Source organism: Oryctolagus cuniculus, chromosome 11 (assembly GCF_964237555.1).
Source record: "Oryctolagus cuniculus chromosome 11, mOryCun1.1, whole genome shotgun sequence".
Taxonomy (NCBI): domain Eukaryota; kingdom Metazoa; phylum Chordata; class Mammalia; order Lagomorpha; family Leporidae; genus Oryctolagus; species Oryctolagus cuniculus.
The window spans coordinates 30,492,342-30,515,897 of record NC_091442.1 but is presented as its reverse complement, the minus strand read 5'-3'; the positions used below and the strand labels follow the sequence as shown (position 1 = coordinate 30,515,897).

The 23,556-nt window shown below is 39.9% G+C and overlaps 1 protein-coding gene across 4 annotated transcripts in view; it reads left to right on the top strand.

The window, feature by feature from the left end:
- Positions 1–23,556, top strand: part of GPCPD1 (glycerophosphocholine phosphodiesterase 1) — a 60,924-nt gene that overhangs the window by 31,548 nt on the left and 5,820 nt on the right. For 3 of the 4 annotated variants that reach the window (XM_002710841.5, XM_051846186.2, XM_017341764.3), the window contains 10 exons: positions 88–220; positions 1,917–1,971; positions 6,095–6,187; positions 7,646–7,723; positions 8,375–8,414; positions 9,886–9,947; positions 12,393–12,458; positions 15,894–16,030; positions 16,596–16,731; positions 18,601–18,761. In XM_002710841.5, the coding sequence (XP_002710887.1) occupies positions 88–220; positions 1,917–1,971; positions 6,095–6,187; positions 7,646–7,723; positions 8,375–8,414; positions 9,886–9,947; positions 12,393–12,458; positions 15,894–16,030; positions 16,596–16,731; positions 18,601–18,761 (961 nt within the window). Of the gene's footprint in view, positions 1–87; positions 221–1,916; positions 1,972–6,094; positions 6,188–7,645; positions 7,724–8,374; positions 8,415–9,885; positions 9,948–12,392; positions 12,459–15,893; positions 16,031–16,595; positions 16,732–18,600; positions 18,762–19,545; positions 20,476–23,556 lie in introns of those variants that run through there. The other variant, XM_008256282.4, reaches the window with a different exon arrangement.

Sequence of the window (23,556 nt, the reverse complement as noted above, 5' to 3'; positions counted from 1 at the left end):
TGAGTACAATTAAAAGTAATTGAGCTCATAATGTCCTTTCCAATCATTTTTAATCTTTGTCCCTCTCTCTTTTTTCTTCTGTGAAAGTTGACTTCATAATTATTAAGCCAATACCAGGATACAGTTGTGATATGAAATCATCATTTTCCAAGTATTGGAAGCCAAGAATACCATTGGATGTTGGACATCGAGGAGCAGGGAACTCTACAACGACCGCCCAGTACGTTGAATGTTTGAGGAGGATCAGCATTTATTTGGTAGTTCATGTTCGGTAAAGATTTTGTGGGTTTGACCATTAAAGGTCAGATGACTGTTATTAATAATCTGGGAATGAAACATAATTTCAAATAGAGGCCAACTCTCTCCAAAGATTCTGGTCAGTCTTTTTTTTTTTTTTTTTAATATGTATATTTATTTGCAACAACCTTAGCTGGGCCAGTCAGGAGCCAGGAGCTTCTTCTGGGTTTCCATGTGGGTGCAGCACTTGGGCCGTCTTCCAGTGCTTTCCCAGGCACATTAGTAGGGAGCCAGATTGGAAATGGTGCATCAGGGACTTGAACAGGTGCTCATATGGGATGTTGGTACCTCAAGCTGTGGCTTTAACCCCCTTCACCACAGCACCAGCCTTCTGGTCAGTCTTGTTAATGTTGTGCTGAGTTGATGACGAGGGAGACATTAAAAGTAGAAGGCCAGGAGGGGAAACTTGATTCAGAAAGCTTTGGTGACTTCAGTGTGTTAGTGTTGGGTTTGAACAAGATTATCCCTAGTGTTCCTTTCTGGTCCAAGCATCCATGATTCTAAGAAAGTTTAAGTAAAATTAAATGTTCAGCCTAGACCTCAACAGAAAGATGCGCTGTTTCTTAGCAGACACAGATTACAGCCTGGTACACTTGTCTTTTCCTTACAACTTTGTAAATTGGTGTGATCACCAGTGTTCATGTAGTTCATAGCCACAGATTTTCTACTGTAACTTTTACTCCTACATGCTTTTATTTTAAAGTGATTCTGTGATAGTTTTGGGATCCATGGTGATCATTATAATCTTTTACGTCTGTAAATTAAATTGTAAATTAAATTACATTTTAAGGAAAAAAGTACCTTCAGGCCACATGTTACCAAACATTAAGCTTTATTCCTTTCTGTCCTTGTTCTTTTTTTTTTTTTTTTTTTTTTTTTCATTTGAAAGGCAGAGTTAGAGAGGCAGAAGCAGAAAGAGAAAGAGAGGTCTCCCATCTGCTGGTTCACTCCCCAAATGGCTGTAAAGGCCGGAGTTGGTCCTATCCAAAACCGGGAGCTTCTCCCTAATCTCTCACACTGGTGCAGGGGCCCAACCACTTGGGCTGTCTTCCATTGCTTCCCCCGGGCCATAGCAGAGAGCTGGATTAGAACAGCAGCCAGGACTTGAGCCGCCGCCCATATGGAATGCCAGCACTACAGGCGGTGGCTTCATCTGCTGGGCCACAGCGCCTGCCCCCTGTCCTTATCTTAATGTTATTTTAATATCTCTGCCCTGTTAGTATGTCTGTCTTCTCCGCCACAGTCTGCCAGGTTTAAGTCCCCTGGAGGCTTCCTTGCAAGGAGCAAGTTTCTATGTTTCTTCCCGCCATTGAAAAGGATTGTTTTCCTTAGTTGATCACCTTAAGTCACCTTGACTTTAAAAGAATCCCATAGTACAGGGAAAGTATGTGTATGGTGCAAGATATGTCTGTATTCATCTTGAATATTCTACAATCGACATTGCATTTATGAAATACATGCACCTATCAGCCAAGTGATGGTTATAGTCGCATTTTGAAGATTCACAAAATCAACCTCAGTATAGAAAATAAGCACTATTTCCACTGTTGAAAATACAGTTGGCTTCTTTATTTTGTCATTTTTTCTTTTCTGTAGTTAGCTGTATTTCTCTATTTCAGGCTGGCTAAAGTTCAAGAAAATACTATTGCTTCCTTAAGAAATGCTGCTAGTCACGTAAGTAACCTTTCTTGAAACAACTTTGGAGTGTTGAGGTAGGGAAATGAGCTCAGGGCGGTCTCCTGCAATCTACATTAACAGCTTAAAAAGGATTAATTACAAAATGAATGCTTCTTTTAAACATGTTTCTAAGAGAAGATAAAATCTCTGTTGGTGTTTGTATTTAGATCCATGGTAAAGATTGAAATGAAAACAGAATCATAAGCAACCTTTTTGATGTAACACATTTTTGGTTATTGAAGCAAGAAAAAAGTTCCTGTTAAGCATTGGCTTTCCCTACTTGAATAATGTGCCTATTCAGATAACATTGGAAATAATGCTTTTAGTAGGGTTTGATGGTGATTTCATGTAACACTTTTTTAAAAAAATCAGGTCCTACTTTACTTACCATTTGATCATGTTAAATTTCTTAATGCCTTTTTATTGTTTATTTTATCCACTCTTAAAGGATTCATCTGTTTTTTAGCTTTTTTTTTTTTTAAGACTTATTTATTTACTTGAAAGAGTTATAGAGAGGAAGAGAGACAGAGAGATGCCTTCCATCCGCTGGCTCACTCCCCAACTGCTGCAACTGCCAGAGTTGCACCAATCAGAAGCCAGGAGCCTCCTCTGGGTCTCCCATGCAGATGCAGGGGCCTAAGCACTTGGGCCATCTTCTGCTGCTTTCCTGGCCACAGCTGGATCAGAAATGGAACAGCCGGGGACTGGTGCTGTGGCACAGTGGGTTAAAGCCCTGGCCTGAAGCACCAGCATCCCATATGGGCGCCGGTTCTAGTCCTGGCTGCTCTACTTCTTTTCTTTTCTTTTTTTTTTTTTTTTTTTTTTTTTTTTGGCCAGGCAGAGATAGACAGTGAGAGAGATTGACAGACAGAGAGTTATAGACACTGAGAGACAGAGAGTCAGAGAGAAAGGTCTTCCTTCCATTGGTTCACCCCCCAAATGGCCGCTATGGCTGGCGCGCTGCGCCAATCCGAAGCCAGAAGCCAGGTGCTTCCTCCTGGTCTCCCACTTGGGTGCAGGGCCCAAGCACTTGGGCCATCCTCCACTGCCTTCCTGGGCCACAGCAGATAGAGCTGGATTGGAAGAGGAGCAACCAGGACAGAATCCGGCGTCCCGACCCGGACTAGAACCCGAGATGTGGGCGCCGCAAGCAGAGGATTAGCCTAGTGAGCCGTGGCGCCGGCCTGGGCTGCTCTACTTCTGATCCAGCTCTCTGCTATGGCCTGGGAAAGCAGTAGAAGATGGCCCAAGTCCTTGGGCCCCTGCACCCAAGTGGGAGACCCAGAAGAAGCTCCTGGCTCCTAGCTTCGGATCAGCGTAGCTCCAGCTGTTGCGGCTATCTGGGGAGTGAACCAGCGGATGGAAAACCTCTCTCTCTCTCTCTTTCTCTCTCTATGTGTGTCTCTGTCTCTGTCTCTGTCTCTGTCTCTACCTCTACCTCTCTCTCTAACTCTTTCAAGTAAATAAATAAAAAAAGTCTTTAAAAAAAAAAAAAAGAAGCGGAACAGCCAGGACTCATGGGCCCATACAGGATGCTGACACTGTAGGCAGTGGTTTTACCCTCTATGCCACAGCGCTGGCCCCTAGCATTTTTTTTTTTTTCAAGATTTGTTTTATTTATTTCAAAGAGTTACACAGAGAGGTAGAGACAGAGAGAGAGGTCTTCCATCCACTGGTTCACTCCCCAGATGGCCACAATGGCCGGAGCTGCACCGATCAGCAGCCAGGAGCCTCTTAGGGTCTCCCACGCGGGTGCAAGGGTCTAAGACCTTGGGCCATCTTCTACTGCTATCCCAGGCCATAGCAGAGAGCTGGATCGGAAGAGGAGCAGCCGGGACTAGAACTGGCGCCCATATGGGATGCCAGCACTTCAGGCCAGGGTGTTAACCTGCTGTGCCCCAGCGTTGGCCCTGCCCCTAGCTTTTTAAAAAGCTGAAACTTGAGAAAAAATACACCTGGGATTTTTTTTTTTTCTCAACCTGTTTCTCTATACCTGACCAGAAAGCCTCTCTGAAATTGGAATTGGTTTTACATGTTAGGTTCTTTTTTAAAAATTTATTTGCGAGATTGTGCTCCTGTATGCTGGTTCATTCCCCCAAATGCCTATACCAGCTGAGTCTCATGTGCGAGGCAGGGACTCAGCCAGAGGAGCTGTTATGGTCTGTGCTCCCAAGTACACATTAGCAGGAAGCTAGAATCAGGAGCTAAGCCAGAACTTGAACCTAGGCACTCCCATATGGGATGCTGGTGTCTCAACTGCTGGCTTAACTTGAAGGCCAAGCACTTTTCCCTACACCCTAACTTTGAGTCATGGTTTAATTAGCAATATTCTTCTCTTCTTTGTGGTATACAAAATAATAATACAATTTATAATTCATAACATGTTAAATTGATTGTAGCAATTATTTTAATGCCTTAAATATTAATAACAGATAGTTTTGTCTTTGTGTTGAAAGATGATATTAATCTATGAATATATTGATTCATAACTTGGGGGCAGTTTTAGTTCACCATAGCTAACTTTTTTTTCACCATAGCTAACTAATAGAAACATTTTGTTAGCTATAAAAATATGATGGCTCCATTAAGGAATTTTCAGGTTCTCTATTTTTTTTGAAAGAGGATTTTATTAAGTTGCCGTCTTCTGTATTCTGGTGAAATTCTTAAAACTTGTAAGAATCACATTTTTTTTAAGATTTATTTATTTATTTGAAAGTCAGAGTTAGAGAAGGAGAGGCAGAGAGACAGGTCTTCCATCTGCTGGTTCACTCCCCAATTGGCTGCAACAGCCAGAGCTGTGCTGATCCGAAGCCAGGGTCAGGAGCTTCTTCCAGGTCTCCCACGTGGGTGCAGGGGCCCAAAGACTTGGGCCATCTTCTACTGCTTTCCCAGGCCATAGCAGAGAACTAGATTAGAAGTGGAGCAGCCAGGACTCGAACCAACACCCATATGGGATGCCAGCACTGAAGGCAGCTTTATCCGCTCTGCCACAGCGCTGGCCCCAAGGATCACATTTTTAAAATCTTACTAATTGTTTATTAACATCTTAATGTTAACATCTTTGAAGGTGTTTTGATCTATTGACTTTTGGAGTCTCCAAATGAATTTTGGGATTAGCTTTTGTCTCTTATTAAGACTATCTTCCAAAACAATGTTGATTTTTGTAAAATTAAACATGTAAACTAGAAAGCTAAAATGTTTAATAGAACTATTTAGGGATGGTGGGCTTTGCTATCATAGGTATCACTAAGGAAGTAAACTTCATAGGCATAATTTGAGCCTCTGGTTGTCTGGAGTCTGTAAGTCTACACGAGTTGCTCCCCTGCTATGACAACCCACTGTAAGTTTAGAAATACATCCACCCATTCTTGTGTTGCTCTTCTGTGGGCCGCACACAGATTCTCAGACCCTGCTTCCTTTGATCCCAGCTGGCTTGCTTTCAGTAAATGTACACATTTATATGTCTTTCTATGTTTTTGGCCTTTATTTGAATTAATTCATAGAATGGATTTACTTTTACACTTGATCTTAGCCAAATAGCCAAAAAATGATGGATCCAACTTTTAAAATACATTCTTAACTGTAATTCCCATCTGCCTCATCTGTTTCTGCTTCCATCAGGAAATCTGGCACATCCATCGATCTTTTTGCCCATTTTTGTTTTCTGTGTTGAGCAATTTTAGCTTCCTCTTTAGTCCACTTCTGACATTTTGCTAGTTTCTGGCTCTTAAGTTTATTACTCAGATGTCCCAGGGAGTGTGTTTCGGAGGCTCTGCAGCTTACTCCTCCATTGCCTCATCTTTGGGTTTCCCTGTCCAGCTAAGATAGCAGGGCAGCAAGGCGAGGGAGCCCTGTACTCCAGGTCCTGTCAGGTTTCAGTGCTGCTGTTAGCAGTAGCAGAACTGACACCTGTGGGGGAGCTGTTTTCAAATGGATCTGTGCCCATTTTTTGCCATGAAAAAGTTGCTGTGCTTTCACAGAAGAAAAAAAAGAAGAAATTCAATCAGCAGGAGTTTTATGTACAAGCCTATACTTTTATAATGAAAAGTTTTTGATGTCCTCATACTTTCAGATACATTGTACACCAAATAATATTTTTTAAATACTTTATTTCTGTCAGGGTGCAGCCTTTGTGGAATTTGATGTACACCTTTCAAAGGACTTTGTGCCTGTGGTATATCATGATCTCACTTGTTGCTTGACTATGAAGAAGGTATGTTGAAATTCCTTCATTTTAAACTATTTTTCTGTTAGGTAAACAGCTTAAAAATTAGAACTTTGTTGTATTTTTAGTTAAAAAGAGTCAATTCAGTTTTTTGGCAATTAATGCCAGTACTTTCCTTTCTCGAGCTGTTACTACATTGAGAATGATGTAAGAATGTTAATTTCCCAGAATGTAGTCTCTGTATTGCTGAATGTGTTCTTTTGTGTTGCTAACCAAGGGACATTCCAGGTGGGTTCTCTCTGCCACTGTCACTGAATTGGGGCAGGAGACCAGGAATTATCATGTTTGTTTCTTAGGTTTCCATCTGTTTCTGTTTTACACTTTCTCTGTTAACAGACTGATAGGATTTGGCTAAAGCAGGAAGAGCCACAGTCAAAAATTAGCACCTGGCTCCACCTGCTATCAGATTTTAACCAGAGTCCCAGGGGGTTGGGTTATTGTGGTATAGTGTGATGTGTGGTATGCTACTAGGAACAGGGCAGAAGGAGATGCATCTATTCAGTTGACAAGAGTAGAATAACTTGGCAGAAATGGAGCTGGTTGTTTTTGCTGTGGGGGAACATTAATGCAGTAAAAAGGATCTTGCTAGCCAAGAATGAGATGAATGAATCTACCTATAATTTGTAAAAATCTGTGAAAGTATCATTTCTAATTGAAGAGTATGTTTTTACTAGACTCTGTCTTGCACTAAAGCAGACCTGAATGAATTAATTGGGTAAGGGAAGTAATGAATTACATATATTTTTAGGCTGAGTTTTAATTTTTTTAGAAAAAAGCTGGCATTTTTCTTACAAAAAAATCATACTCAGAAAAACTGCAAGTAGTTCAGATGGTGATGAAGTGAAAAACAAATTTTTATTTTTTTTCTTGGCCTCACTACTTTTCTTTAATAGTTTCTTATTTATTCTTCCAGAACAACTATGCAAATACAGTTTCACACTAATTGTACACTACTGAATTAATGGATTTTAGTATATTTGTTGGACTGCTATTTATTGGTGTTACCTTAACTCACAAATAGAAGATAGAGGTGTTTTTAACAGTGTGACACTTTATCATTTGATATGGCATTAAAGCCTAATAGAACAGACTTGCTTGTGAGTGAAACCCAGTCAGGCAGTGTAGCTGTTGTCAGAATGTTAAATAGCATGACAGGAAATAAGAGAAATGACAACCCACTTCTCCCTATCTTTCATTGTGTCTTCAGTGCCACTACTTCCTTCCTGAAGATTTTCTCTTTCAGGCATTCCCCACCTACTTTAAAAGTAAAAGCCGGAATAAAGAGCTGGGAGCTAGTAAGGAGGGCTTTCTTATATGGTATCACAGTGGCTACCTAATAGTTATCATTGTTTAACAAGTTATTAGGCCTGTCTCATGTAAACACTCAATAATAATTTGGTGCCTATTTCTCTCTCTCTCTCTCTTTTTTTTTTTTTTTTTTTTTAGAAATTTGAAGCTGATCCAGTTGAACTGTTTGAAATTCCAGTAAAGGAATTAACATTTGACCAACTCCAGTTGTTAAAGGTAGTAACAGTAGAATAAAATAAAAATTATCCTTTAGCTTTAGGACTACTTTTACTTGCTTATATATAGTAGCATTCTCTTTGCACCCAGGAATGATTATATACGCATCATGCTTTAGTTAAGAGTGTGCTTTAGTTTTTTGTTATAATTTGAGAGAGTGGGTTTGTGCTAATCTGCCTTCTCTCACATCTCTAAGGACAACACTGGTTTTTGGTACTTCATAGGGAACTAGGCCATAAATACTTGTAGGCCTAAGAACTAGCTCTTCAGCTTCATAGTCTTAGGCTCCTTCTGGTATTCAGTAGCCCTTTATATCACCTGCACCTGTTTTACAATAATCCTTTAATGTGCTAGTTTTTAGACATGTTAATCTCCAAAATCTTTGTGTTTTGGTTGTACTGTGTAATTTTACATGATTTTTCTTCCCATTGTCTTTAGATACCTAGTTGCTTAGCTTACGAATTTTACATTCTTTGAGTATTTGATCATAATGTGTATGTGCATTTTAAATATGCACGGTGGTTAGCACTTATTGTTAGGAATTGATAAATCTATATTTTACAGTCTACCTTGGTAGCTTTTCCAGTTTTATTAACCAACTCTTCATAAACTAAAACACTTTTTTCTGATTGCATTTTTTGTGTTTTCTAGCTCTCTCATGTGACTGCACTGAAGTCTAAGGATCGGAAAGGTATGTACCACTGTGGGAAATGCATTTTGTTTCGTAGTTAGTATTAGTAGAGTATTTCCTACCCATCTTAATAGATTTTTGAGGAATATAACACTGGACCATCTGAATGTGATTTTATAAATGTGAAGACCTTACATATATTATTAGTTAATAAATGTGTATATAGTAACCATTTTATTTTCTTAGCTTGATGATCAGAATTTTTTTTTCTAAGAGTTTTATTTATTTGAAAGGTAAAGTTACAGAGAGACAGTCTTCCATCTGCTGGTTCATTCTCCAGATGGCTGTGGCTGCCAGAGCTGGGCCAGTCTGAAGCCAGGAGCTTCTTCCAGGTTTCCCAGTTGGGTGGCAGAGGCCCAAGGACTTGGTTCATCTGCTGCTGCTTTCCCAGGCACATTAGCAGGGAGCTGGATAGCAAGTGGAGCAGCCAGAATGTGAACTGGTGCCATTTGGGATGTCGGCATTACAGGAAGCATCCTTACCTGTTACACCACAGCACCAGTCTCTTGTGACTACTTTTAAAAGAGTAGTGTAGTGGGTGAAGCCGCCACCTGCAGTGCTGGCATCCCATATGGGCACCAGTTCGAGTCCTGGATGTTCCACTTCTGATCCAGTTCTCTGCTGTTGCCTGGGAAAGCAGTAGAGAATGGCCCAAGTTCTTGGGCCCCACCACCCACATTGGGGATCTGGAGAAAGCTCCTTGGTCTTGGCTTCGGATTGGTGCAGCTCCAGCTGTTGTAGCCATCTGGCGAGTGAACCAGTGGGTGGAAGACCTCTCTCTCTCTTTCTCTCTCTCTAACTCTGACTTTTAAATAAATAATAAATCTTCTTTTTTAAAAAAATGAAATTAAAAGGTGTTTATTTTGGTTCAGAAATATTTGGAAGCTCATTGGTTTTTGTTTTTTAAACTTTTAATTTATTTGAAAAGCAGAGAGACAGTGATCTCTTATCCACTGGTTCACTCTCCAAATATAGGTGCACTCTGCAAATCGGGTGGGACTGAACCAAGCTGAAGTCAAGAGCTTTCTCCCATGAAGGTGGCAGTCTGTCACCTGCTGCCTTCCAGGGTAGACATTAGCAGGAAGCTGGAATCAGGAGCAGTCTGGGAGTCAAACCCAGGCATGGGATGTGAACGTCCTGAATAGTGTCTCAACTGCTACACCAAAAGCCCACCTCAGTGGCTTTCCCTGACATCAATTTTACACATTTTGAAGATCTTATGTATTATGATTTTTATACGGAAATAATATATTCTTACAACCCAGACTATGGTCTTTAAGTGTTTGTTGCCAGCTAGTCTACATGAAAGATACTTTAGACAACTAAATTTTTAATGATCAAAAGTAACAAATATAAGAGCCTTCAAAATACCATATGTGAAAGAATCCCATAATTACTGTAGCTACCCACTAAGGATCTTGGTTATATAGTAGCATTTTATTTATTGAGTTTTTATCATTTGAAATTCTAGAATCTGTGGTTGAAGAAGAAAATTCCTTTTCTGAAAATCAGCCATTTCCTTCTCTTAAAATGGTAAGTTCCTTGAGGAAACCAGGGCAAGACTCTCATTAATTCTGTTATCATCTGAATGATTTATTTTGATGTCTTAAATAGGCACTAAAAAGGCTGTATCAGACAACTTTAAAATAAATTTTATTGTCATTGATCTTTAAAAGAGACATCCCCCTGCATGGTTGTACTGTGCTACTTTTTTTAAAGGAGTAACATCTGCTTAAATAAAAAATTCTCATCTCAGTGGGTTAATTTGGTAAGAAGAGTACATTCACATATTTCTGTGTATAAACAGGAAGGGGATGGAAGATGGCATTTTTACCATGTTTAATAGTGTTCCATAGCTTTTGGAGAGAAATGAGATTCTCCAAGCAAAGAAAATAAGTGCCCTCATCACTTAAAATGAGATAGAAATTTCAAGAATTCACCGAGAAGCAGAAGCAGCCATGAAAACTCTTAAAAACCTGGCAAAAGTTCCTATAAAAGCTGCTTTGGCAGCACCAGGAAAGAGCCTCTGCAGATGACAGAGACTTTCGCTTTCTGCTTTCACTCTCTGCTTTCGCTCCCACTGACTCCATTGCCTAGCTTAAGATATTTAGGTATGTATTCACCTGAGAAGGAATTCATAAGGGAATCTAAATCATTAAAGGTAGCTCAAGTGGTTAAAAGTAAATTAAGTACTGATTGTTCACTGCGCTAAAAGGATGCCACAAGAGAGCGCCTAATGTGGTCCTCATGGCATCTATAGTTCTTATATATTTATGAAGCCCAGCAAAGTGAGATCACTCCATCTGCTTCAAAAGTCTAAACTCATTTGGGTTTCAGAAAGCTCATAATGCCCAGACTTTTGAATCATATTTTTTAAATTATATGTGAAGTATTTGACAACTTTTATTTAGCCAAGTAGTTACACACATAAAAACCAACTCACTTTGCCATTACTGTCATTTAATTAATGAGAAATTTAAAAACAAATGCCAAATACACCATTAGCAGTATAAAGACAGTCTTCTTATACATCTGATGTTTAACAGTTGCAATCCTAAATCATGCTGTTATCCTCGTTTTAAAATTTGGCATTAGTCTGATAAAAGTATGGCTACATTCAATAAATAAGGCTTCTAGGTATAGGAGAAGAAAATCAAGGAGCCCCATATAAATTTTGAGTATAAACTCTTACATACTGTACTTTGTGCTTAGCTGGTTAGTGTAGAGTCCAGGTCTCACCTCTAAGTTATGTTAATATACTTTTATTTGCTGTATAAAATAGATGTCATATATCATCTTTTTAAAATAATTTATTTGAAAGAGTTACATAGAGAGGAAGAGAGAGATCTCCATCTACTTGTTCACTCCCCAAACAGCTACAATAGCTAGGGCTGGGCCAGGCTGAAGCTAGGAGCCTGGAACTTCTTGTGGGTCTCCCATGTGGGGATGCGGGGGCTCAAGGACTTAGGGCATCTTCTGCTGCTTTCTCAGACACATTAGCAGGGATCTGGATCAGAAGTGGAGCACCCAGGTCTTGAACCAGCTCCCAAAAGGGATGCTGGCATCATAGGTGGAGGCTTAATCTGCTACGCCACAATGCTGGCCCTCCTTGCTCTTTATAACCTTTGATTTCTGAACCCCAGCAAAATCTTTAACTTGTGAACAACATCGTTTCAAGGGCTTATTGGTATTATCACTTTCAAAACAAGCTAAAACTCATGTATTTTTTTTTCCATGTAATCATGTCTTTAACATTTATTTATTTATTTGAAATATTTATTATTTATTTATTATTGAAAGATTTATTTATTTATTATTTGAAAGTCAGAGAGTGAAGAAAAGACAAAGCCAGAGACAGAGAGGTCTTCTGTCTGCTGGTTCACTCCCCAGTTGGTCTCGATAGCCAGAACTGCACCAATCCAAAGCCAGGAGCCAGGAGCTTCCTCCGGGTCTCCCATGCGGTTGCAGGGGCCCAATGACTTGGGCCATCTTCTGCTGCTTTCCTAGGTCATAGCAGAGAGCTGGATTTGAAGTGGAGCAGCCAGAACTTGAACCGGCACTAGCGCCAGCACCATAATCATATCTTAGTAAAGTAGATTGAACTGCCTGAAGACAATTCAGAAAACATGACCCATGCTTGGAATTCATGACATTCAGTGTTCAGTAACAATGATGAAAAAGATTTTACATTAAGGATTTTCATGGTGGGGTGGTGATTGCTTATCATAGATGTTGCCTGAGGCTAGTGAATTTGCTGTTCCTTTTGATCTTCTTATTTAATGTAAAAAAGCATCAACCAGGTTTGTCAGCTTGGTATGAGAAGATAGTGGTTTATGCTGAAAACACAAAGCATTTTATTCTTACTAGTAATATATTTGTAGTGATTGCCTTTTTGTAATAATTCTTTTACTTTTCTTCTTTTTCTGCCACTGTTTCACCAAAAACAAAACAATTGGCCACCAACAAACAAAACTTTAGGTTTTAGATTCTTTGCCGGAAGATGTAGGGTTTAACATAGAAATAAAGTGGATCTGTCAACAAAGGGTAAGTAGTTCTGTATGCAAGAGATGTTTTTCATTCTTCCCTACCCACATTTAAAAAAAATTCCTTCATTCTTGTCTGTCTTTATTTTAATGGAATAAATAATACTTAAATTTTTTGTGGCTTCTTCCAGCAAGCACAGTGCTTTTTGGACCTTTGTATTAAAGCATTATCACACTTACATTAATATGTCAGTACTTGAAATTTATTGCAGACATTCCTTGTACATGTGTCTTGTGTACACATTAATACAGATGGTTTCCGGGAATACTTAAAAAATGGACAGATTCTCTGTTTTTTTCTTTACTTATTTCTTATGTAAACATATGTTTTAAACAATTTCCTGAGTAGTTTTCTATTGGCTAATAGTAGTTTCCCAGGAAAAGAAATTTCTGCAGCTGTGTTTTAAATCACTCTTGGATTTAATCTTTCCTTGTTCAACAAATATTTATTGAAAAGCAGCTGCTGGCTAAGTTCTGAGTGCTTGGATTAAGTAGTGAACAAAACAAATAAGGCCCAGCTTTCCTAGAACATATATTCTTGTTGGGGGAAACAGCAATTAAAGTAACTTTAAAAATATGTGTGTTTGTTGGTTTATTTGAAAGGCAGAGTGACAGAGAGCAGGCCATCTTCCATCTGCTGGTTCACTCCGCCTCTGGCTACAACAGTAAGGTATAGGCCAGGCTGAAGTCGAGCCAGGAACTCCATTCTGGTTTTTAACATGGATGGCAGTGTCCCAAGTGCTTGTGCCATCCTTTCTCTTGGTCTTCCCAGGCACATTAGCAGGAAGCTGGATCAGAAGTGGAGTTAACTGGGACTCAAACTGGCACTATGATATGGGTGCCACTGTTGCAACCAGTAGCTTAACCTGCTGTATCACAGTAGTGGCCCCTAAAGTACATATTAAATATATCCTAGAGGAGGATATATGTATAAATCGATAGGGTGCTTGGTCAGAAGTTTGGAAGTAGTTAAGTATTATGATCAGTTACTCAGACTGATATCCTGGAGTAAGTTTTGGTTACAGTAATATGTAACTGCCTTCAAATCATTCTATTTATGACAGGCTGATTCTGGTTAACATAGTAAAGGCATTTCCAACTGAGATATTTCAAATATATGATTTGGTTTTCTGAGCATCTAGAATTATTTTCATGATTAATATCTTAAGACATTTAATATTTGGATGTCAATAAAGCTCTTTGTATCATAACTCCATTATTTTAATTGTCTAAGTATACTTGATATGTTTAAGACCCAAATAATGAGATTTTTAACTGGTAATTCATAGTAAATAATGTTTTTATAAATAATAGGAGTATTTGAGTTTTTTGGTAGCTGGTAAGTTCATAATTAATAGGGTCTCAGCCAGTGAAGTATCTTATCATTTATGAAGGCTATATAAAGATTTTTTTATAAAGGTTTTTTTCTTTGAAAGGCAGAAATATATAGAGAGAAGGAGAAAGACAGATCTTCCATCTGCTGGTTCACTCCCCAGATGGCTACAATGATCAGGGCTGGGCCAGGCTGGAGCCAAGAGCTTCTTTCGGGTCTCCCAGATGAGTGCAGGGGCCCAAGTACTTTGGCCATCCATTGCTGCTTTGCCAGGCATGTTAGCAGGGAGCTGGATCGGAAGTGAAGCAGCCTGGACTTGAACTGGTGCCCATATGGGATGGGCAGGCGGAGGTTTAACCTTCTGTGCCACAGTGCCGGCCGCCATAAAGATATTTTAAAGTCATATCAGACTTCAGATTTAGTTTCTACACCTGCTGTACCATCACTAAGTAGCTGTGTGGTCTTGGCAAGTCACTTAATCTTTTCAGGCCTTTGGTTTCCTCATCTGCAAAATAATAATTGGTCAAAAAAACTGTGAGCTACCAACTCACACTTGTTAGTATGACAGTCATCAAAAAGTCAAAAGGTAAATGTTAGTGAGGGTTTGTAGAAAAGGCAGTTCTTGTACACTGTTGGTGGGAGTTTAAATGATAAAAACAGTATTGAAGTTTCCAATAAAAATATAATCTAACAATTTTTAATTGTAATAATATAAATCTAATAATAAATAACCAGGGCAATTATATAACATAGCCACCTCTCTTCTGAACATGTAGAAAAAGGAAGTGAAATCACTGCCTTGTAAAAGATAATTGTAACAATATTCACAATAGAGGAGGTAGGGGAGCAACCAAAGTATTCATCAGCGAGAAAGGGATGAAGAAACAGATACACACACACATACAATGGAATAATTATTCGGTTCTTTCTTTTTTTTTTTTAGATTTATTTATTTATTTTAAAGAGTTACAAAGAGAAAGGAGAGGCAGAGAGAGAGAGAGAGAGAGGTCTTCCATCTGATGGTTCACTCCCCAGTTGGCCGCAATGGCCGGAGCTGTGCCGATCTGAAGCCAGGGTCAGGAGCTTCTTCCAGGTCTCCCATGCGGGTACAGGGGCCCAAGGGCCTGGGCCATTTTCGACTGCTTTCCCAGGCCATAGCAGAGAGTTGGATCGGAAGTGGAGCAGCCAGGTCTCTAACCGGCGCCCATGTGGGATACCGGCACTTCGGGCCAGGGCATTAACCTGCTGTGCCACAGCGCCAGCCCCTTATTTGGTTCTAAAAAAGAACATCTTGACATTTGCCGCAACAGATGAGCCTGGAGGACCTTATGCTAAGTCAAATAAATGAGATATAGCAGGAAAAGTTTTGAATGATCTTGCTTATAGGTGGAATCTGACAAAGCAGTGATTTTGCATGGTGAGGAGATGTAGGTCAAAGGATACAAAAATAGATAAGTAGAATGAATGGTCCAGAAATCTAAAGTACAACATGAAGACTATATGTGTTAAAATTGTATTGTATTACGAGATTCTAGTGAATAGGTTCTAGCCGATCTTTGGTTTAAAGATTTAATAATTTATTTGAAAGTCAGAGTTAGCAGAGGAGACAGAGAGAGAGAGAGAGAGAGAGAGATCTTCCATCTGCTGGCTCTCACTCCAGATGGCTGCAACAGCCAAGGGTGAGCCAGGCAGAAGCTAGGAGTTTCATCCAGGTCACTCATGTGGGTGCAGGGTCCAAGCACGTGGCCATCCTCTGCTGCTTTTCCCAGGTGCATTAGCAGGGAGCTGGATTGGAAGTGAAGCAGCTGGGAATCAAACCAGTGCACATATGTGATGTTCGCATTGCAGGAGACCATTTACCCACTATGCCACAACACCGCCCCTTAGCTACTTCTGCCACAGAAGCAAAAAAGGGGAACTGTGAGATGATGCCTCAATTTAGTATCCTTTTTACTATATTTATCCTGTAACATATTGTTGTGTACCTTGAATATACACATTAAAATAACAGTTTCTATAGATTGAAAAATGAGTTGGATAAGATTTTTTCCCCAACCTTGTGCTTTTGCAGCATGTAATGTCTTTCATTTCCTTTTCATACAGGATGGGATGTGGGATGGTAACTTATCAACATATTTTGACATGAATCTGTTTTTGGATATAATTTTAAAAACCGTTTTGGAAAACTCTGGGAAGAGGAGAATAGTGTTTTCTTCATTTGATGCAGATATCTGCACAATGTGAGTCATGTTTTTTTTTTCTCCTATGTTCCTATAGTATAGCTAGAATTTGAAGTATACATGGAGGTATACCGAAGGTAGGAGAGTTATCCATATTTCAGCCTTGATTTTTTCCTCTCAGTCAAGTTGTATTTATTGTCCTTATTTCTTTATGTTGGCTTGCTGGGGTGCCTTCCACTCCTGACAAGTCCCTGCCTGCTGGATCCTAGAGCCTCAAACCTGTGCTGCACTGTACTGCAGGTCATGTCTTCTTCCCCAGACTGTAAGCTCTCAAGGGCCTTCTGACTGCCTATTTCTATTGTATTTCTTATGCAGAAAAATTTTAAATTTCTTTTTTGACTAAGCACATGTTAATGTTATATCTGAATAATGGGATTATATATTTTCTGTTTTCTTTACATTTTTAGTATTTTCTAAAATTTACAAGTAATATTATAGTGATCTCCCCAATGAAAAGTAATTTTTTGTTTGTTTTTGTAAAGATTGGGTGCTGGCACTGCAGGTAGCAGCTAAACCTGCCACAGTGCCGGCCTTGAAAAATAATTCTTTAAATTATCTTTTTTAGGGTTCGACAAAAACAGAACAAATATCCCATATTATTTTTGACTCAAGGAAAATCCGATATTTACCCTGAGCTCATGGACCTCAGGTCTCGGACAACTCCCATTGCAATGAGCTTTGCACAGTTTGAAAATCTTCTGGTAAGTTTGAATTTTTATTTTTATTTTTATTTTTATTTTTATTTTTATTTTTATTTTATTTTATTTATTTTTAACAGGCAGAGTTAGGCAGAGAGACAGAGAGAAAGATCTTCCTTTTCTGTAGGTTCACCCCCCAAATGGCTGCTATAGCCGGCGTGCTGCGGCCAGTGCACCGTGCCGATCTGAAGCTAGGAGCCAGGTGCTTCCTCCTGGTCTCCCATGCGGGTGTAGGGCCCAAGCACTTGGGCCATCCTCCACTGCCTTCCTGGACCACAGCAGAGAGCTGGACTGGAAGAGGAACAACCAGGACAGAATCCAGTACCCCAACCGGGACTAGAACCCGGTGTGCCAGTGACGCAGGCGGAGGATTAGCCTAGTGAGCCGCGGCACCGGCCTAAATTTTTATTTTTTAATATTATATTATTTGAGGCCGGCACCGCGGCTCCTTGAGGCACCGGCACACCAGGTTCTAGTCCCGGTCGGGGCGCCGGATTCTGTCCCGGTTGCCCCTCTTCCGGGCCAGCTCTCTGCTGTGGCCAGGGAGTGCAGTGGAGGATGGCCCAAGTACTTGGGCCCTGCACCCCATGGGAGACCAGGATAAGCACCTGGCTCCTGCCTTTGGATCAGCCCGGTGCGCTGGCCGCAGCTCACTGGCCACGGCAGTCATTGGAGGGTGAACCAACGTCAAAGGAAGACCTTTCTCTCTCTCTCTCTCTCTCTCTCTCTCTCTCTCTCTCTCTCTCTCTCACTGTCTACTCTGCCTGTCAAAAAAAAAAAAATTTGATGTTTTAGAGCAGTAGTAAGTTTCATATTACTTTACACAACTAATGGTTAAAGGTTTGAGTGATGTGTGATAAGCAAATAACTACTTTAAATTGGGGGTGTTAGATTTCAGAATGAAAAGAAATTAAATTGAAGAGAAATGAGTTATCTTGCAGGCCTACACTGAGTTTTAGTTTAGTTTTCTGAGTGGATTTTCTGAATCATCAAAAATGATAATCTTGTTTTTTTAAATTTTTATTTTTACATAGAAACCTTTTATTTAAGGTATACAAACTTCATGCGTTTCATATATAAAAGTTTAGGAACATAGTGATTCTTCCCACCCTACACTCCCTGCCACCTTCGCTCCCACCTTTCCTCCTCTTCCTTCTCCTATTCCCATTCTTATTTTATACAAGATCTATTTTCAACTAACTTTGTACTCAGAAGATTAACCCTATACCAAGAGTTCAACAGATAGTAAAAAAAAAAAAACAAAAACCTGTTTCTCACAGTTAAGATGAAAGCTGTCGAAATCCTCACATATCAAAGTGTCAATATCACTTCTATAGATTACCTGTTAGGTGCTCTATTAGTTACCACAGATCAGGGAGCACATATGATATTTGTCTTTTGGGGACTGGCTTATTTCACTAAGTATGAGGATTTCCAGTTGTATCTATTTTGTTCCAAACGACAGGAATTTTTTTTTTTTACTGCTATGTAGTATTCCATGGGGTACATATACCATAATTTCTCTATTCAGTCTTCAGTTGATGGACATCTGAGTTGATTCCATATATTAGCTATTGTGAATTGAATGCAGATAACCTTGTTTTGATAGTGCATCTATTAGAGTAAATTTTTTGGTCACACATTCAATATCTGTATGTTTATAAATTACACATAGAAAGTCAGTAATATTTATTCTGAATATATGTCTGTGAAATGTTTAGTCAGAAGAATAAGGTAAATTATAAGAACTGTGTCTAACATTTTCTTTCATGTATGCTCCACTCTAAATAGCAATGATCTAGAAAGTGTGAGCATTTAGGGTGTGCAGTTATACATTGCTTTTTCATGAACAACTGATTTTTCTTCTCTTAGGGGATAAATGCACACACTGAAGACCTGCTCAGAAACCCATCCTATATTCAAGAGGCGAGAGCTAAGGGACTGGTCATATTCTGCTGGGGTGATGATACCAACGATCCAGAAAACAGAAGGAAATTAAAGGAATTTGGAGTCAATGGTCTGATTTATGATAGGTATCTATCTTTCCTAAAAAATTCCCTTGGAATGTTAGGAAAAGTGTAGCATTCATCTTAGAAAACTATGAATAAAATCAAACTTTAACTGCAGTTAAAAATCTTTAGTTTGGCCTGAGGTTTATCTTGACCTTTGTCAGTGGTTTTTTTTTCAAACTTTGAAATAAACCAGAATCATCTGGGAAGCTTTTTATAAAATCAGATGACTGGTCCCTAACTGAGGTATACTAAGTCACCTTGAAGGTGAGGATGGCTGTCTTCCCCAAAACTGTTCATGAGCTCATCCAGTTCTGTGGCATTTCATACCTTTGTATCTGAAATGGGGAAAGCTTTTTTTCTGCCAAGGTCTATTTGGATATTTATAACATCATTTGCAGTCCATACAAAATTATCAAAACTAGGCTGTTATAGATTTACTGAGTTTCGAGTCCTGCCTGTGGTTTGCTTTGGCAGGGCCAAACCATACGATTTTGCAGCCTGATGTGGCCCACAGGCCAGACACTTCCCACCCCTGCTTTTTGTAGACCCAAATTAAGTGTCTCTAACAGACCAGTTCCCTTGTTTTCTAACTTGTATATCCAGGTGCTTCTGTAGCTTTCCAGAATTCATTATAATTGATAACTCCATCTTTCCAATTTCTGAGGCCACATTCTTGGAGTTTTCCATGACTCTGTCCTTTATATCATACCCCAAATCCAGTCAGATAAAACCTCCTTTATGCTTTCTTCAAACTGTGTCTTTCTTGAATCTGTCTGCTCACCATGTTTACTGTTGTCACTCTCAGCTAACCCACCTCCTGTCTCATGTGGATCACTGAAGTAGCCTGTGCCGTGATGACTGCCTCTCCCCTGCTCCCACACTGTCTCTTCTCAGCGCAGCAGCAAAGGGAGCCTTTTAAAACCTTTGTCGGATCATGGCTCGCTTACAACTCTTCCACGGGTTTCTGTGTCACATAAAGGAAAAGCCAAAGATGTTATAAGATGCTGTATGCCCTTGTCTCTGTCCTTCCCCATCCCCACCCCACCCCCAACTGTCCTTCGTTGACCTTTTCTCTCAGAGAGAAAGACTTATGTGAAAATTGAAATGTCACCTAGGGAGGCCTCCCTTGAATAACCTATTTTAAATAATCTGTATTCACAATGCACTTCCCAACTCCATCTCAGCTGTCACCATTTGACACCCTGCATGTACATTATTTTTCTCCCTGGCTCTTCTTCCCCCATCGGCTTTCTTCTTACCCATAAGCTACATGAGAGCAAGGCTTTTTGCTTGTTTGTTCACTGATATATCTCCAGAAGTTAGACAAATAGATAATACACAGTAGGAACTCAACTGTTTCTTGAACATATATATTTTAAATCAGCTTAGGGTGGACATTATGGTGGAGTGGGTTAAGCTACTTCTTGGTCACCCGCATTCCATATTGGAGTGCTGGCTGGAGTCCCACCTCCACTTCCAATCCGACTTCCTGCTATTGCACCTTGGAGGTCAGCAGATAGATAATGGCCGAATACTTGGATTCCTACTACCCATATGAGAAACTGTTTGGATTTCCTGGCTCTTGGCTTCAACCCAACCCTGGCTATTGTGGGCATTTGGGGAGTGGACCAGTGGGTGGAAGATACCTCTCTCTTTCTCTTCCTCTCCTTCTCCTTCATGCTGCCTTTCAAATAAATAAACAAATCTTTAAAAATAATAAAAATTTTAAAAATCAGCTCTCTGGGTGTTTATGATGTAAATATGATAGTCACTAATTGGTGAGAGTCACTTCAGTACAGAAAAATTTGTTGAATTAGTGGTCTTTCTAATATTTGAGCAGCATCATAGAGTGAGTGATAAAATTCTCAACAAACTTGCCTTAAAAATATATTCCTTGGATTTAGTTCGTGTTGTATTGTTTGTCCTACGAAGTAACATCACTTTTGTAATAAAGCTTTTTCTCCTGTTTTATCAGTCTGATTTTAAAATTGTAGCCCAACGGTGGGTGTTTGGCTCAGCATTTAAGATACCTTTTGATACACCAGTATCCCTTATCAGAGTGCCTGGGTTTGCATCCTGGTTCTGCTTCCCATTCCAGCTTCCTGCATATTGATACCCAGAGTGGCAGTAGGTAATGGCCCAAATGCTTGAGTCAGTGTCACCTACCTGGGAGACCCAGTTTGTGTTCTGAGTTCCTGGCTTGGGCCTGGCTAGCCCAGCCATGGCTATTGAGGACATTTGGGGGCATGAACAAGCTGATGGAAGATTTCTATGTGTCCCTATCTCTCTGCCTTCTAGATAAAAACAAACAAAGCAGTAACAACTGAACAAACACCATGTTTAAGAGCATTATCATTCTGAAGTCCCTGCATGCCTCTCCCTAATCCCATTCTCCTGTCTTCTCCCTCATACATAATTACTTATCAAGTTATTCTCTTAAAGCATTTTAAAATTTACTAATGTGTATCTCAACAACATTAAAAACACAATGCCCCTTGAATAGTTCCTATTCATGTGTTACTTGATATGCTAATCCTAGCTTTCTGAAATGATTTTGTGACCCACTCAGTCTCCTGCTCAGCACTGTCAGGACTAGGTCCGTCACGTGGAGTGGGCCGTTCTGTTTCCTGGTTCTATGCTTGTTGTAGCCTGCCACAGTTTCAGGAGTAGGCTGACTACCTGTCAGGTGGTGCACAGTCTTCATCAGTACATGGGTAAGAAATCGTATTTAAGTAACACTTGGGCCTAGGCTCACTGGGCACACTGTGCTTAGATTGCAAGGCTGCAAGAATGTCAGTGATCCTCTTGGAGTGAGAGCCTTTAATTTTTATACAATTCAGAATTCAAAAATTATTTAGTTGATATCTCTGCCTTTCAAATTAATCTTTTAGAAAGATGAGTTGAGAACCTGAACGCACTGTCACTTGCTAGTTCACTCCCCAGATGCCTGCAATGAGCATGGTTGTGGGAACACAATCCATGGTGCCAATGTGTGTGGCTGAAACCCTGGTAGCTGAGTCATCACTTGCTGTCTCCCAGAGTCTGCAATAGCGGGAAGCTGGAGTGAGAAGCCAGAACTGGGAGTTAGACTCAGTACTCTGATGGTATCTTGATGGGTATTTCAACTGGATAAACATCCACCCCGTGGAATGACAACTTTAATATACCTTCCTTTCTACCCGGAACTTTCCAGTACTATTTGGTTGGCCTCTCTGGACAGAACCACCATCCCGAGAGCTGCTCCCTGGCATTCCCCGTGTTGTATCACATTTCCTGTAGCTCATACCTTTTTTTTTTTTTTTTCTCCTTGGTTCATTGTCATTTTTATGAATACATCTTGAGAAAGGAAGATAGAAAGTATTTATAGGTCTTTTAGGTCTTGAATGTCATGGCTGGGCATAGAATTCTCCTTGGAAAATCATTTTCCTTTATAATTTGAAGCATTTCTCCATCTTTGCAATGCCAGTGTTAATGTTGACAAGTGTGAGGCCTTGTTGACCCCTGCTCTCTGGCATGTAATTTCTTGGTTCCCCTCCAGAAGCTAGGAGAGTCTTTGTCATTAGTGTTCTAGAGCTCCGTGGAGATGATTCTAGTTGTGAGTCTGGTTTTGCCATTGTGCTGGGGACTCCATAGCTCTTTTAGTCTGTCAGTAAATATCCTTAAAGATGGGGAATATTTTGTAAATTTTTAAAAATATTTTATTTATTTGAGAGACAGAGTTAGAGAGAGAGAGGAGATCTTTTATCCACTGGTTGACTCCCCAATGGCCACAATAGCTAAGGCTTGGCCAGGCTGAACCTAAGGTTCAGGAGCTTCTTCCAGGTCTCCCACATGGGTGCAGGGGCTCAAGTACTTAAACTATCTTCCACTGCTTTCCCAGGCACATTAGCAGGGAGCTGGATCAGAAGTGAAGCAGCCAGGACATGAACTGGTGCCTATACGAGATTCCGGCATCAAAGGCTGTGTTTTAACCAGTTATGCCACAATGCTAGCCCTTTTGACTGACTTCCATGGTTCTTGTCTCTCATTTTGCTGGATGTATTTTCTTTATAGAAATCCTCTTACTTGCATATACACCTCCTGTACCAGACTTGTACTTATTTTCTCCTGTTTATAGTGTTTTTTGCTCTACTTGGAAGATATCCTCAGCTTTATCTTCCATCCATTCTCTTGTATTATCACGTTTGCTACTATGATTTTAATTCCCAAGGACTATCTTTTTTATCTGTGCTTTTTTCTGTGTAACACTATTTGAATTTGATCAAAACAATGCAAGATATTTAAGAAGTTATCTGAAAATGCATATTGTGAAAAAAACTATGCATAGATTTTAAAATTTTTTGCACCCAAATAAATGTCTTTTAATTCCATTTTCCAGGAATGCTTTGAAGATCTCTTGTATTTCTCTGAAATCATTAAGGGTTTTTGTTGTCATTGGCTTTTTGGAGTTTTCTTTACTATCTTTCATTTAGAAGAGTCTCTCAGATGTTTCGGAATCTTTGCCTACCATGATAAGGAATTTCAGTCTACAGAGCTTGTTGGAAATTGAGTATGTGAAGCAGTTGCCCCTTTTTTTTTTTTTAATGATAATGAATTTTTTTGAAGTTGGCCTATTTGCTTATTTGAAAGGTAGAGTGACAGAGAGGGGAAAGAGAATGAGTTCACTCTTCCATCTACTGGCTCGCTCCCTAACTGCCTGCAGCAGCCAGTGGTGGGCCAGGTTGAAATTAGGGGCCAGGAACTCCATTCATTGGGGTCTCCATGTAGGTGTCATGGACCCATGAACTTGGGCCATCATCTGCTGCCTTTCCAGGCA